The sequence below is a fragment of the Camarhynchus parvulus genome, chromosome 2 (assembly GCF_901933205.1).
Source record: "Camarhynchus parvulus chromosome 2, STF_HiC, whole genome shotgun sequence".
Classification (NCBI taxonomy): domain Eukaryota; kingdom Metazoa; phylum Chordata; class Aves; order Passeriformes; family Thraupidae; genus Camarhynchus; species Camarhynchus parvulus.
This window is the reverse complement of record NC_044572.1, coordinates 9962335-9978950: the sequence shown is the minus strand read 5'-3', so window position 1 is coordinate 9978950 and position 16616 is coordinate 9962335. Positions and strand designations below refer to the sequence as shown.

Genomic DNA, 16616 nt, shown 5'->3' with positions numbered 1-16616 from the left:
AGCAAAAACTATATAGCAAAAGTTTGGGGGTTTAGGTGAAATTAAGGACTGCTCTGAGGGCAGATTGAGTATATGAAGAATATGTTAGTGCTGATTGTTAATGCAAGAAGTGAATAAAAACTGAAAAAGTCATTAATGGGGCTTGCTTTCAGGTTCATCTTGTTGAAAATACAGTTTAAAGAGTAGTTCTTTCACTGACTGTTCACATCTGGGATATGCATAATAAAAATAACTGCTGTTGAAGCCGTGGTGCAATCTGTTATGCTATGAAGAGATTAAGACTTGGCAATTCAGTTAAGTAGAGACACTGCTTCACAAAAGTCACCATATGTAGGTCACGGTTTTTTAGTGTGTTCAAAGGCTCTTTGTGTTTGGGAAATGTGATCTGCATCTTGTTCTACAGCCTGTGAGTTTCTAAGGGAAGTCTTGTTAGCTCTGCTTCTTCAGCGATTTATTTTTGCTTGGGGTGGATTTTTGGTTGGGCTTTTTTTGGTGTGTGTGTTTGTGAAAGGTGAAGCTACTACCTGTGCTCTCTTGTGTCTGGAAAACTGTCTGGTCATCCAGCATTTAATTAATGTTTCCTATTGCCACGGGTACTTTCTGCCCTGTATATAAACTGTCACTCTGACTGGTTTCTGCAGTTGTTTAAAGAAAGAAATCACTAGAAATGCCTTTCAAAGGGCTTTTGGCCTAACTTAAATCCATATTCCTGAGCATCAACTTCACTGATTAAATATTTATAGCCATGATTTATTGCCATTGAAGAAGATTTGGCATGAATGAAAGGAAGCAGAAGTGCAGCTGGGACCCTGTTGTGTTAATATTGGTTGACACGAGCTGGGTTGGCTGTGCTTGTTTTTTAGTTTGTCCATGGTGTTACAGCAATACTTTATTTTGGGTGCTGCTACTAGAAACAAGTTAAAGCATATATTTATGTACTTCAGAAATAAGTTTGTGTTTTAATTTGTTTGTATTTTAATTCTCTTGTCGGGGGTGTTGACTGCTCAATAATGTTGTCCACTGTCTAGGGAGATCCCTAAGCTTTCTGGTATTATAAATGACTGGATACAATTAACTAAAAAGTGTTTTGTATTTGTATTAATTTTTGGTTTGTATTTGTTTTGGTTTTTTTTAGGTGCATTTTCCAGACACAGAGAGAGCAGAATGGCTCAACAAGGTAAGGAGAAGCATTGCTCCCAAATGGGAAGGGGCAGGAGGGAAGGCTGAGATTAAAATAAAAGATGAGGCAAGAATCTGAGAACAGAGTAGTTTTAACTTCATGCTTTATACATTTAAGTCTCTGGTTGTTGATCCAGTTAGTCACAAGAAAGATTAAATTTAGTTTCATGGTCCTGAAAATGTGTGTTTTATGAATGATTTAAAGTGGCATAACAGTAATGACAGCTATAATTGCGTAGAAGTCATAGCAGCTGTAAACACAATCTTTAATTTTCTACTTGTCTGGGATACTTTCCAGTTACTGTAGGTTCCTGACCTACAATCTAAAAATAAATGAAATTTGCAGTTTTGATTTGTGTGTGTGATAATCCAAGATATAAATCTATGTAGCTTACTTTTTTAAAAATAACTTTCATTCAAAGAGCATAGAAGAACATGAGCTAATTGGAAAATAGTAAGGGGAAAAAAAATAGAATTTTCAGATAGAAAATTCAGATGCAGTGAAGTTCTGATTTTTACATTTATAACTTATTCATGTATTTTAGAACTGTACTTCCATGCAGATTTTTTTTTCTTTAGACTGTAAAGCAGATGTGGCCTTTTATTTGCCAATTCATTGAGAAACTCTTCCGAGAAACCATAGAACCAGCAGTGAGAGGAGCAAACAACCACCTCAGTACCTTCAGTTTTACAAAGATTGATATTGGTCATCAGGTCAGTGTCTGGTGAGGTTTTTTAAGAGACCCTGTTTTACATAACATTTTCATGTAGCCTGTTCAAATCTGCACAGAAATATTTGTCTATGACACTTGGTTGTAAGCCTGCTTCCGATTTCTGTCGTAACATTAAAATAAAAATGTGTGGGTTTTTTAGCAGAGGCTTTATTGCGTTTCCTGGGATCTATGCTTCACAAACTTGACTGAGAATTTGGAGATGACTCAGTGTAGCAATGCCTGGTCACATGAAGAGCTCACAGCAATGTGATTTTAATATTGTTCATACAATGCTCTACATTAAGTGAGCAGGGACCATTACACTTTTGGCAGAGGGTCCAGGTGCAGTTCTCTTGTCACAGATGCACTTCTGATCATGTTATGTGTAGAGTCAATGACAAGGCTGCTGGCTTGGCTTTTCAAGGACTGCACAAAGGGGGCATACAGATGTTTGTCTTCTGTTCCATCCCATGAAAGAAGGGGTCTCATGCCTGCAGGAGAGCCTGTTTGACCAGGGCAAGCTGAGAATGATCCCCTCTGCTTGCAGCAAGTTCAGCACTACTTAATCATCCCTGCATTAACCAGAACTTTACTGCTTTGAGATGCAGTTTAACAGCTTTTGGTTGAAGTTGTCTTTTGTGTTTCTGTTGCTTGTCATAAACTGAATTTCAAATAAGGATTTAAAAATCAACACCTCCACACACCCTCAAATGTTAGGAAACCTGAAATTAATTTTCAGGTGTGATAGAGGGGAATTGTTTTTTTCTCTCTTGTGACTCTATTTCATGTAGGCTAAAGTTCTTTATGCTTTACTGCACCTTTTGTGTGTTGGGTTTATTATTTTTTTAAATTGAAAAACCTTTTACATGGGGCCTCTGTCCTGCCCTAGATATATTTGTATTATAGACTGAAGCATTCCTTTTAAGTAGGTTTTAGATTAGCTCCTAGACCTCTGTATGGTTCTGCAGCTGAATTGAGTAGCCTTGGACATGACAAAGAGCCATTCTTACTTGATATTGCAGCCTTGATTGAGTTGCACAGCCCCAACACAGCAGTGAGATTTTGATTTTACAGAAATTATCAAAAAGCTTTAAATAGAAGTATGAAATTTTTTCAAGAAAGGAAAAACTCAAAAGTGAGGTTGTTAGTCATCCTCTCCTGCCTAGTGTTTGATGGATGTTTGGGGCTTGAGTGTGTGATTGATATGTGTTAATTCTGTATGAGGGAGAGAGGGGAGAGCATGAACACAATGATTTAGAGAGACAGCACAGAGTGGTTGACACAAATTTTTATGGGAATTAGGGATTCTTTTCCATCTATTCTCACTAAATTCCACTTAAGGCAATTGTCTTTTTATGAGCTAAATTTAGCTTGTTGTTGTAGTTACACAGAAAAGAATGCTTTGGGAGTGTTAGACATACACCTACCTCTACAGAGAAATTAGATGTTTTTGTAGGTGAGAGAGGAAGCTTGATTATTAAATATTTTGTAAATCTCGAAGTTTAGTGGTCCATACCCAGGGTAATTCTGGAAGGATTGTGGTTAATTGGATCCCAAAAAGGTAATTTTACCCCTTGAAATAAGAATTTGAACTAAATTGATAGCCTTACTTCACACCTTTTAATGTTTATAGTAGGTTCTTAACTTCAGGCATGAATATGCCTATATTCACCTTTAATTCAAAGTTAAGAGTTTAATATACTTCTGTAGAAGAATCCAACTTTTACTTGCTTCATTGTTCCAGCCTCTGAGGATAAATGGTGTAAAAGTATACACTGAAAATGTGGACAAAAGGCAGATCATTTTGGACCTTCAAATCAGGTAAACTTTATTACTATATTACAGTGGGCTCCATGCTTTATAATTTGCACATTGTTTGATTTGGCAGTTACATTAGCCTGAAAGGAGAATTGCTTCATTATGCAAATATAGTTAGATCTAATTGTGTATGAATGGAAGAAGAAACTGCATGATGTAAATAGGATTTATCTGAGGGAAATGGAATATCAACTCTGTGTGGTTTAATCATTAAAGTCATGTTACTTAATAAAAAAAATACTTTCCAAAGATAAAGCACTATCTTTGACTTTTTCTCCTTAATGTGTAAGCACTTTGCCATTAAATGTAGTCTGAAATCTAAGACGTAAGATTTTTTGGGTTTTTTACTTTTCTCAGTTATTTATTATTTTATAAACATAATATTAGAAAAAAATAGTGATAGGTACAGAAGAAATTGTGTTTACTTTAACAGAGTAAATCTGTGTGTTATAAAATGCCAGAATGACACTGCTCCATCGCTTCAGCTTTCTTTGCTATTTCATCATGACTCCTTTTATATAGGTTTCTCATTAGGTCTACCCTACATTTACTCCAGTCATTCTCAACAAAATCTACAGTTGCAGAATTTTTTGAAAGTTCAGTCAGTGAACCCAGCAATGTTTTTGCAATTGACCATCATAGGTCTGTGTTACTGTGGCTACTTTTGCCTGTTTGTGGATTATGGAAAGGCCAAATTTGTCAGTCACTGACAGTCGAGCAAGGAGCAGCCTTCTGTGCTCCTCACTGCTTCCCTGGCAGCAGCCAGGAGGGCCATCAGGCATCTCAGCTTCAGAGGCACCTCCAAAATTTGAACATGCTTATTCTTAAATTTGAATTATTTGTCTAAAGCTCAGCTATGCTGAAGCCTTTGCTTCTTTGGCAGAGCTGGGCAGGCCCCAGAGTGATAAGGGAAAAGGCTGCTGTCTCCTTCCCTGGGTTCCAGAGCAGCTGGGGGTTACATCTGTGAACAGAGCCCAGTCTGTATTGGATTGAATCACTTTATTTCTGTAGGAAAAAGACAGCTGTTCAAATCAGGGATTGGTGTTGCTGGACAAAGTACAGCAGGATTGGCTCTTGAGAGCTTATTTCACTGGATGAACGTGTTAGCCCTAATGGAGCAACTTCCTTCAGTTTTCTCTTTGCTGCCACTTCTGACAGCAGCTGGGAGAGCAGCCTCACCTCTTCAGAGATGAGCCCTCAGGAAAACAATCTTGTCTGGCCAAACAGTCCATAGAAATTGTTTTTAAGAAGCTCTTTATGTTCCAAAACCACTTCGTCCCTTTAAGGCAGAACTATTCACAGGAAGACAGAGTAAATCTAGTTTTGCTTTTTTTTTTTCCTTTCTGCTCATCCTCATGAAGTAGATAAAAGTAAAAAGGCCAGTAGGTTTGTATAAAAATTTCAGGAATAATGTCCTGTTACATAGATCTGAAGGAAATCTGTCTTATTGCATTACCTTGCAACCTGCTTAGATAAGTGGTAGACAGGTGCAGTAGAATCCAGTCTAAAAGGCTGAAATAAATTCCTTGAAGTGGTTTAAATAAAAATAATAGTGCTGGGTCAGTTGGGTGCCTGTTGAGCCCAACATCCTGTCCCTAATGCAGGTGGCACAGGCTTCCAGGAAGAAAATGGAAACAAGAGCTCTGGAGTGGCCATCACAGCTTCTAGGAATTAAGGCTTAGACAAAACCATCATCAAAGGAGTCCTGTTTCATATTTAAGACTTGTCCTTGTCACCTCATTCAAAAAGGGCTCCTTTTCAAAGGCTTTTAGTATGCAAGTTAAAACAGAGAGCCCCCCCAACCCCCTGTACCAGTTGTTATTGTTTGATGTTGTTTGCTTTTTAATAGTTTGATTTATATGTCCTCTGAGAGTCTTATCACTGGGATTGTCTCAGTCCTAACAGGAAGAATAAGTCCCTCTTGATACATTTAGATCCAGAGTTAAATACAGATACCAACTTTAAATTATGTCTTATATTGCAGTTTTGCAAGATTATAAAGAGCAGTCTCACTGCTGGAGAAAAGTCCATCCTTTGGAGTATTTATCCCTGAAGATTTTAATATCCAGTTAAATTAGTTTGGTATAACTTCAATTTATTTTTAAGTTTGAAGTTAGGAACTTCTATAAACCCTTCATTTTCTAAGTACAGTTGAGCAGGACCTCTCAAACAATTTCTCTAAACATTCATAAGAATAGTTGTAGGAAGCCAAGCCCTGTGGGGGTGTGTGGTGAGGGAAGGAAGGAAAGATTTTATTTATATTTTTCTTCAGTTTGAAGTACATTAATTCTTTTAAGAATCCCCTTTTATCCTGCAGTTCCACTATTGTGGCTTCTTTTAGCCCTTTCTGCTGCCAGTTGTTTGTGGTGGGGTGTGTGCATTTGCTTTGGACCTTCCATAGTGCATTGAAGAGTTTCAATGTGTCTCCAAAACTCTAGAGTATTTTTTTGCATCATCCTTGAGGGGTTTTTTTGGTCTGCTTTTAATTTTAATTGCAAAAGGAGTGTGTTTTGGTTTAGTTTCTATTGTTTCTGCAAGGATACTGAGTGCATGATGATCATTGCTTCAGAGAATTTTTCAGAACTCTTCAGAGCAGGTTTTGTGCATCACTCAGGGTCCAATTAAGAACTTCACTCTAAGTAGCTTGAATAGCTAACCCACAAAGCACTGGAGAATGTATTTAAAGGTTCAGTTTGAGGACCATATTTGTGAAGGGAATGCTTTGCCTTTCTCTTACTGTGGAGTTTATGTTTAAAAAAATTATCAAAACTCATTACAGTTTAAAAGTCTAGTTCTTGATGACAAATATGGGCAAGGGAAAAATTTCAAACACAAGCAAATGAAGATAAAATCTAGAGAAATTGTTAGTAAAAAGAAATCTTACATTTGCTAAAGTGTGTGAATGTAGTTAATACTTGGGTAAAGGTTATGGATCAACAGAAGACAAGATAAAGCCAGTCAATTCAAATGTGAACTGTAGCAAAGAAAGCAAAGAATATTGAGAGATTGAAGAAGTAGTTGTTAGTAGCCTGAGTTTTTTCAGCTTCTCATGACACAAAAAAAATTGATGCACTGAAAGAGTTTCAGGCTGCAGATTGAAGCACATGGCAGATTTTTTCAAACGTGGAATACTTGAATGGGGAGACTCACTACATTATACTGGCAGAGGACAGATGTAAAAATAGGGCCTAAAGACTTTCTAAAAACAGTTTAGATAGTCCAGTGTACAGAGCCACATATCTCTTTAATATAGAAAATATTTTTCCTATAACCTTTTATTTTTTCTTCTTTTTCTTCTGGGTATCTTCCATGGGCTATCATGACCACATGCAGTACATCACTCTTCTCTTTTGATTCAGTACAGCTGCTGTTAATATTCTTACAAGAGTGTCCTCATTAAACTGTGATCTATCTCAGTGTTCTGTACCTTAAAGGGATCATAAATAATTCTGGGATATTATGATCTGAATGTATGGAATTTGCTTACTTAATGATCTTTCAAGTTGTATGGTGTATTACAGTGGAATTGTGTAGGCATCAACTGTTAATGGACCCAGCCAGATATCTTGGGGGATAAAACCATATTTAGCTTTATTATAAAGTTAAATGTTGTTGACTTAGTCCCCTCAAATGCAGTTTGTTACTATTTTTACTTCAGTTTATCATCATGTTGTTATGGATTTTCAAACAAGCATACTGCTTCCCAGTCTTCATAACACAAATAGTTCTGGTGCTGCAGAGTGCTGAGATTGAGGTTTCAGTTGCAGGTTTTAATTGACCTTGCTTCTCTGTGTCATGTTGTTATGCAATTATATATATATATATATATATGTGGGAGTGTATTTATATATATCTCTACTATCTCTATATATAGTTAGATAGGTTAAAAATAGAAATTACATACTTTTAAATTGTGTATTAAAAGTTACATACCTATTTTTAAACTGTACAGTCACACTACATTCTTTCCAAGGAAAGCAACTGTCACCTTCCTTTGACATAGACCCCATCATGTTGTTGTCTTCCACTTCCCCAAACTGGCCATTAAACAAAAAAGATTCTACATAGTGTTATCTTCTGAATAGTCTAAAATAAATTCCAGTGATGGATGTTTACAGGAAAGTCTTGGTACTATTGTTTATTTCTGTTTAAGGGATTGATGAGATTTGCATTTGTTGAAATCCCAAAGACAGCCCCCCCACACACAGAGCAGAGGAGATTTGGATAATGGATTTGTGGAATGCAGCAGCTCTCACCTTGTTTTTTCTTTTGGTAGTTCTTTGTGCCCATCAGGCTCAGGGGAAGGGAACAGCAATCCTGCTTTTCTGCTCTTACTGTAAGAGTAATTTATTCTACAGTGACTTGAGCCTAGAATAGCCAGTGAAGAGAGCAATTCCATTTGTTCACAATTTCCCCAAACATTTTTAATAAAGTAATAAGATTACCTCATACTCCCAAACACAGCTAACACTGTACAGACCAGGTCTGAGGAACTAATGTGCAGAGACCTGGGCTCTGCTGCAGAATCTGGAACAGGATGCTCTGCAGAGGAAAGAATTTCCCCCTCCTTTCAGCAGTGTCTGGCTTTAATCTGGCTCATCTCCATCCCACTTGGGTCCTTCTTCCATTTTCTTTACCTGGGCAGTCTGTTCATAAAGCTTTTCAAATTTCATTTGTGCTCCTGTTACAGCCTCAATCTTCTTAGAGGGTGTCCTAGTCCAGCTCATCTCTCCCTACCTGGAGCATGGTATTCAGCTGTTAGGTTTTGCTTTCAGCTCTCATTCTGCAGAAACATTGACCATTTCCATGCTAAATCAGAGTTTCAAGCTTTCTTCCTGAATTCCTTGTTGAGTCTCAAAATTAGTTTGTTTTCAAACCAATGTGTCTCACAGCAGTACCAGCTCTTGGAAAAATGGGTGCTCAGCTCTGCTGGTACATGGTTGACCTGGATGAAGCTTCAGGGAAAGCAGTTATAAATTCCAAGCCTGAGTTGTGTGTGAATAATCTTGTAGCCTTGTAGTATGGCAAAATAGATGGGACTTCTTTTTACCAACTTTGACAATTCTGAAATACAGGGCAGCATCTGGAAAATTTCAATCACTTGACCTTGCATCCCCAAAAATGGGGTGCAAGAACTGTTCAGGGAAAAATATGCATGATTTTTAATATGTTCTCTAATTTGCTTCCTGCTTTCTCTCCCTTCAGAAAGGGCTCAACTGTTTTTGGCTTAGAACTTGCTTAGAAGATCACTCAGCTCAGCATGCCCTGCTTATTGAAATTCTAAATATGACTGGCTTTGCAAGTTTATGAATATTTCAGACAAGTTTCATTTTTAGCATAACTACCATCTCTGTCTAGTGCTTCTCATGATTATGTTAGATGAGAGTAGATTTGAGTACATTTACAATCAATGAAATCTGTGGAGAGCTTTCCTGAAATGGAGTATGAGTTCTGTGTCCATTATTTCCCAAAAGCAGGGCCTCTTGCTTGATTGCTATTAGGCATCCTTCTGGAGATGGTAGCAAACCTAGGTATTAATTTCAGTGATTTTGATGACAGTGATGTTTTGAAAAGGATGTTTAAGCAAACTGATATTGGTTTATGTTCTAATATTTCAACACACATTTTTTGTGCATATACTGGGAGACAAAATACATTGTCATGGCACTGCAAAACAGAACTGTTTATTGCAATTTAATTCATAAAAGTGAAATGTATACTTTCTTTTTTAGTTTTGTTGGAAACTGTGAAATTGATTTGGAGATCAAGAGATACTTCTGCAGAGCTGGTGTGAAAAGCATACAGGTGAAATTTAGTTTTTTTCCTTTTGATTTCCATATCACTAAATCACTATTTTCTGATTAAATAATCTATGAGAAAGTAACAGTAATTGTGTAGTTTTCTAGCTTAATTTTTTTTCTCATTTGAATAGTATTGATATTGCATTCAGTAACATGACTTAACAAAAGAAAAAACTTCCTTTAAGATTTAGAACAAATATGTAACCTTTACTACAGAAAAAGCTGGAGATAATTTCACATCAAGTTGATGTGATGTGTTCGTGATGTGTCAGTTTATAAAGGCACCATGGAGCTTAAACTTTATTTCATGTAATATCTAAGCATCAGATAGAATTACTGATGCAATTACTATTAGTAGCCTTGCCTTCTGATATTGTTTCTGAGATTTCCTGAACTTTCTGATAACAAATCTCTCCCTAAGGAGCAGCATTAGCTCTTTTCCATGTGTGCCTTGACACATCTGTAAGCATTTCCCTGCTTTTGCTCTGGTACCTGTGGTGCCCCTGTGCTTCTTGTGTCACGTTTGTTTACGTGGAGCTGTAGAAATAATCTACTTCACAATTTCAAAAAAATTACCACCAACGTGACACTGCATAATACAGATGAATGTAATGAATTTTTAAGCACAACTGTTAAGTGCTTGTATAAATTTTTTGAGGTTTGGATGACATATAAAGAAATAATTTTTATATATATATAAAATTCTTCCGTAAGCAAGAATTTAATGAATTAGAAGTGTGAACATTGCCAGCAAATAAATTTTATTTGAAACTTGAATAAAGTAAATTTCACTGTCTTTTTTTTTCTTCTTCTTTCACAGATCCATGGCACCATGAGGGTTATCCTGGAACCACTAATTGGAGACATGCCCCTAATTGGAGCACTATCCCTTTTTTTCCTGAGGAAACCTGTAAGTACTTTTATGTCCCTTTCCACATTTTTTAGAGTGCTGATGATGGTAGTTAAAAATGATGGAGCAAGAATTAAGCAGCAAAAGGAAAGAGTTTGGGAAATCACTGCTGTTTGCTTGAACTTTGACAGATAAGCACTGGAAAAATTTTATGAATGCTAGCAGGAACCAAGATGGATAATAATTACCTTGGAGTTGGGAAGTGTGTTTTGTGAAAGCTGTCTAACTTTTCTTACATGTCCTCTGGGTAAGGAAAGATCAACAGATACCATCTAGATTGGTTGTAAAAAAGCTTTTATTGCTGTTCTCATGATATTCTGTAGATCTAACTTGAAATTTCACAAAATTGGTGCAAGGTTGTTAAGAAAACCAATGCTGGTGTTAGCACAAACTAAAATGGGAAATTACCTACCTACTGTGAAGTTTTTTCCTAGATAGCAAGTGGACAATTTCCATTACTTTTACCAGTGACCCAAGTGTGAGGGTGGATGAAGCACATAGTGAGATGGAATTGGAATTCAAAATGATCATGATAGCAGCAAAAGTGGAAAGCAGAGAGAAGGTCATAGGCCAGAGTGCATGTTTGGGCAGGAATAACAGTGAAACAAAGGTGAGCCAACAAGGTCTGGCTGGTATGAAAATGATACAGCCAAACTGGCGTGTGTAAACAAGAGGACAGCCCTCAAATGCTTTCAGTTTTAGGCGCAGCAATTCACCAAATCTTTTTTTATAAAAGTATAAAGGATAACATAATACACATTGCACTTGGCTGGTGGAAAATTCTTTGATGTTGTGCATGTGTGTGTGTGAGGCAGTTTCAGCAATTTGAAGTTTGGTGCTGCTTTTAGTAAGTGTCTATAAGAGCCTAACAGAACATGTGAACAATGTAGAAATTCATATGCTCCATAGATTTCTTTAAAGAAATTAATTGGTTCCATCTCTTACTTGAAAGTATATTTTCCATTGGAAGCTTTCCTTGAAGATGTTCCAATTAAACATTAAAACTCACTGTGTCAAGGTTTAACAGTTTCAGACTGGCAGGTCACAAATTACAAGTGCAGGGGTTTAGACACTTTGAATCATCACAAAGTGATCATCTTGGTTTCATCAGCAGTCTGAAACTCTGAAAAGTTGATCTAGGCCTGGGGGGTGAGTGTGAATTCCTCAACAGCTTTAGGAGGTATGTTGTTACTGTCCTCAAAGAAATTTCCACCACATTCTTGTGATACAGTTCTTTTGAACAAATATCCCGTGATAAATTTTTGCTACCATGTTGAAAAATAGGTTTGGTTTAAGGTGTTTATGTGTGGCCTAGAAAAAACTTATGTCACTTGTGTATTTGTGTGGCTTGTTTCATCTGTCTAGAGAAACCATGTGTGATTGGGTAGAAGGAATGGAGACTTAAGTCTTAGCAAAATATGCAAGAATTTGGAAATATTTTGTACCCAATTTAGTCAGTGTTGTTGTAAAAGTGAATTAGTTCATGCAAAACTGATAAAACATCATTGCTCTTATTTGGAAATAGTTAAGAAACCACACTGGGATGAACCAAATTTGGATTTCCACAGATTTCTTTGAAATGAGCCTAAACACTAGGAGATGTCTGCTTAAATTTCACCTCATTTTTAATCTGTGGCTGAGCCATGAGTGTAGGAAAACTGTTAAACTTCATGTTTATCCTAACTAAGTAAGCATGGCCCTGAAAAGGATTGAATGCTGTCATATGCTGGTTTGCACTACGTAATTGTTAGCATACTTTCTGATATCATTTTGCTATTTAATCCTCTCCTAAACAACTTCCATACTCAGTGCAGTCCCAGCTCATTCCAGGGACCATCCAATAAACAAGTTAAATGCAAACATTCTGGTTTAGAGGAGCAGGGAGAAAAGTGGAGCTGTGTGGACAGAGGTGCTGCCTCTTTTCCCCCTACAGGAATAGCACTTCTCTACTGTCTAGATGTGGTTTGTGCTGTCTCTCTCAGTGCTGTTTTGTACAGTCCTGCAAAGTCACTCTGACACACTCAGTGCTGGAGCCATGACCTGACCCAGTACGTCTGCACTGCCCTGGGGTACCTCCTGCAGATGCTTCTGTTGGTGCCTTCTGGGGGAGAGGTAGGAAAGCTGGCAGTGGTAGGAGGAGAGATCAGCCCCAGGAATCCTTAGAAGCCGTTCCTGGCACTGCTCTGCTTCCCAGCATCCTGCTCTGGTAGGAGGTATCCAAACCTTCCACTTCTGGTACTCCCAGAGCCTTCCACAGTGGATTTTAACTCTGGTACCTGTGCTTACTCTTTTCTACGTGTGATGCATCTGCAAAGTGCTTAACTAGGACAGCTTGCACCTGAGAGAAGAAAATGAAAACATATCAAGTGAAACACCCCTCATTTGGGGTCAGTTTGTGAACTTTGGGAAATACTTTGTCCATAGAAATTTTGTCTTTTGTCCTACCCCTGACACTTTATTAATAGGACAAAAAAAGGATGGTAGATAGAGCAGAGTATCCGCTTGGACTAAAAGACAAGCCCTCCCCAAAAGTATTCCGATACAAAAATGCTAGAAGTGTTTTTCACCCTCCTTTCATTTAAAAACTAAGGTAGTGGTCAAGGTCCAGGCAAACCTTTGGTTCAAAAAATAATCTAACATAGCCCATAACTTTGACAGTTATCCATGGCTGTTCAGCTTTTTCCAAACAGACTTCTCTCCCCACCACAGTGTTTTCTCAGTGTTTATTTTTCTAACTTCTGTAGAAAAATGTAAAATAAACCTTATTACAGCAAGAACCAAATTCTGTTCTCTTACTAGAGAGCAAATGGCTGCAGCCAAAGAAAGCCTTTCTTAAATATTTTTGTTAGAAGAGGAGAGGAATTAGCTGGCAGCTGGCATTAGATTTTGTTCTCATATTTTCCAGTCTAAAGTAACTGGCAACAATTCCTCTTGCTCTGTATCATCTGTTTGCTGGACTTAATGACTATAAAAGGCAACATGGCCTATGAGTTTACCAGTCTCATATTTCTGAGTAATACATAAAGTTTTTGATCTTTCAAGAGTTCTTACATCTTATGAAACTTTCTATGTTCTGTATTTTGTTGTTGTCATTATATGAAGGTGCTAAAAGTTTCATCAGCTTATTTTTTTAATCCAAATATGTAGGACATTTCAAGGGAGGGAAATATGTGCATTCTAGTGTTTGGAGTGGTCTTTTAAATCTCTGAGTGTCAGTGCTAGAGAGAAGGTGGCACTGGATTAAGAGTCAGGATTTGTGAGATTCTTTGCATTTTATCACTATATTAACATTATGTATATTTACCAGATAGTTGGTTCTCAAAGTTTTAGCTATCATTTTACTTTTAGCATGTATCAGTGCATAGTTATTTTGATTTGCTGTTCAGTTATAGAAGTTTATATGGCTTATAGTTGTACTGTAAATGGGTAATTTTCCAAAGTTTGCTCAGTGGCACACTCAGAATTGAGGGTGTATCCTAACCCAACCATTTTCTCTTAATAAAAGCCAAAACCCTCCCAATAAGGCAAACTTATAAAAATACTAATGTTCTAAAAAGAACAATGGCTGGAAAACAGGATGTCTTTCAGGAAAAATGGGCAGCTCTTCCAAAGCTCTAATTTTCAGATTTACGGTTTTGCCTTCCACTTGCTGTCTTGAGTACTGCTCTCCTTCTGCTCACTTTACAGATTGGTTCTGTCCTGTAGTTTTGATTAGTTTTTTATAAGGTTTAATTTCACCTAATATTGTCTGCCTTTGCAAAACTGGCTGGATGGGACTTTCAAAAGTATAAGTCCTGATGAAAATTAGACTCAAAAAGGAGTGCTTGCAGCCATAATGAGTCCCAATGAAATGGCTGGAAATAAACAAAGTGGTTATGTAGAATGTGTAGAATGCCTCTAGAACATATGGGACTGTCAGGTTTGTGGAACACCTGGATAAATGCTGATGCACAGCTACTGTTAGAATAATATTTGTTAAGAATTATTCTGGTTGCTTATGAAGTGAATGATTTGCACTGCTACTCAGCATACTTAAAATTTGCTACAACTTACATTTTTTCTCAGTGATTTTAGATTTTGGAAGCTTATGGGATGTTTTAAGGGCCATCACAGTTGGTGTTTCCACAGTACCTTGTTCTTTCTCCCTGCGCCCTCCCATTCAATGCTGTTGTCTCTCTTACACCAGTTTTGAAACTTCTGCTGCTGGAGGAAGCTGGCTAAGGGACATGAGCTGGCAGGATATTAAACACCATAAGAAATGCCCAGTTTCCTGTCCTCCAGATGTATTTTAGTTGCCTGAGCCAGCTCACTAAAGTCAGGAGACTGGTGGGAGGGTATGAACCAAAATGCAGCCTGGTAGAAGGGTAGGAAGGAGTAGAGAAGGAGGAGAGAATTGGCTTGAATAAAGCTGTGAGTAGCTGACACTATGGAGAAAAGCAGGTGCACTGGATTTGTGCAAAGTCAACTGTGATCCTGCTTCTAGTCCCTTCAGCTCACTTGCCTGCTGTGTCTTCTACCCCCTCAAGTGTACATCTTACCTCTCTAGCAGTTGTCTCATTGAAATCTTCAGAGTTACAACTGAAAAACTTTTAATCACCATTTCTGTGCAGAGATATGTTGTGCTTCCTACAGCAACCAGTGAGAATACTACAGCACCTACTCTCTGCAGTGTTGTTTGAGAGGTTGAGTTTATTATTATGTATTTCCTGGGAGATACACTGGATAATGTTACAAATTAAATTATTACAACAATGCCAGCACTTCAGTGTTGTAGGTGGTGATGGGCTTTGCTCTACTAACAAACAAATTGTACCATGCCTCTGTATGGCCTTTCACAAGTAACAGTAGAGGGCATGTCAGTTCCCTTCTTGTAATACATTTCTGGGAAGAATCACGCCTTATCCCATGGAATTGTACCCTCATGGCCTGTAGTAGAGCTTCAGTTTTCCTACAAAAGCGTTACACTTCCATAACTCATTTAGCAGGAAGTTGTTAATCAACATTTTAAAATATGCTGTGGCTTCTCTTCTGAGAATTAGTATTGTTTATGGCAGCCAAATCAAGCCACAAGGTTGGCAATGTTTAGAGGCTGCTTTTTGTACTTCTGTGAGCTTTATTTATGGCCTTGTGTATTCTACATTCCAGCATGTATTTTTCCCTTTGTAAAGGTTTCTAGGGTCTTGAGAACACCCAGTGTGTATAGAGATGCTCATTAATTTTTAGCCTATCTTTTCTTATTGGCTGAAGGGGTTTATTTTTTAATCTGATTTTTTAACCTCTTCCAAAGTATGCCTTGTGTTAGTTCTCGGTACAGAGCTTTGGTAAGATGTGAATTTCTTGGCTTTCAGGCAGATAACGAAATTTGTTTTCACTTCTCTGAGCAGAGGAAGAATTGTAAGAGGTTTGAGTCACAAGACACACAGACTACTTCATTGGAAAGTGTAACTGGTGTCTGGAATCTGCCTTTGTGCAGTGAGCTGCTTGGTAGAGTCTGCAAGGCACATCACCTCTCCAGTTGCAGTGTGTTGTGGAAAGACACCATCGTTTCTGGCCTCTGGCAGAATTTCATTTACTTACAAATTCTGCACACAGTTTTTCCAGTGTTCTGGAAAATTTTTCTGTTAGTTCTGCTGCAAAGAACCAGCTGGCATTCTCTGAATTTAGCTAAACTAAGAGAATTATGCATTGCTTGAAATGGTGACAGAGGAGGAAATCATATTGTTAAGCTATTTCTTAAATATGGAAAGTTTTTAGGCTTGGTACTTCATAAAAGATTCATCAGCTGGGAGTCCTTTGCTTGCTCCCTTTTTCTCCAAAGAACTCTTAAGTTAGTTATGATGGCAACAGTGCTGTAACTTCTGTCAGAACCACGTTAGGGAGTCCTGTTCTTCTCCAGCAAGTCATGGCATGGCAGTGCCCAAAATACAGAATGAAAGCCCCTTGTTATTTTGCTGGACTGTGGCTGGGGGCTCTCTCCTGCTTATGAGGAAATTCTTTGCCTCCTTTCTTCTCAGTCTGCTGTGAGTGTGTCTGCTGTCAGTGTTATTTCTGTACTTTTGCAGGTATAAGGATTTTTTTTTTCCTGAGTTGCCTTTTGGAAAACTCTTCTTAAGTTGCAAACAGGGTATCTATTGCTGGTCTGATTATGTTTGGAAACCAAGAGCAAACTTGAAACAACTTCATTGAAAGGAAAGG

At 37.7% G+C, this 16616-nt stretch overlaps 1 protein-coding gene across 2 annotated transcripts in view; it reads left to right on the top strand.

Annotated features, from left to right (window-relative positions):
• Nucleotides 1-16616, top strand: part of ESYT2 (extended synaptotagmin 2) — an 80529-nt gene that overhangs the window by 29373 nt on the left and 34540 nt on the right. For both annotated transcript variants that reach the window (XM_030971336.1, XM_030971337.1), the window contains exons 2-6: nucleotides 1136-1177; nucleotides 1759-1893; nucleotides 3637-3713; nucleotides 9443-9515; nucleotides 10332-10421. In XM_030971336.1, the coding sequence (XP_030827196.1) occupies nucleotides 1136-1177; nucleotides 1759-1893; nucleotides 3637-3713; nucleotides 9443-9515; nucleotides 10332-10421 (417 nt within the window). The remainder of the gene's footprint in view (nucleotides 1-1135; nucleotides 1178-1758; nucleotides 1894-3636; nucleotides 3714-9442; nucleotides 9516-10331; nucleotides 10422-16616) is intronic.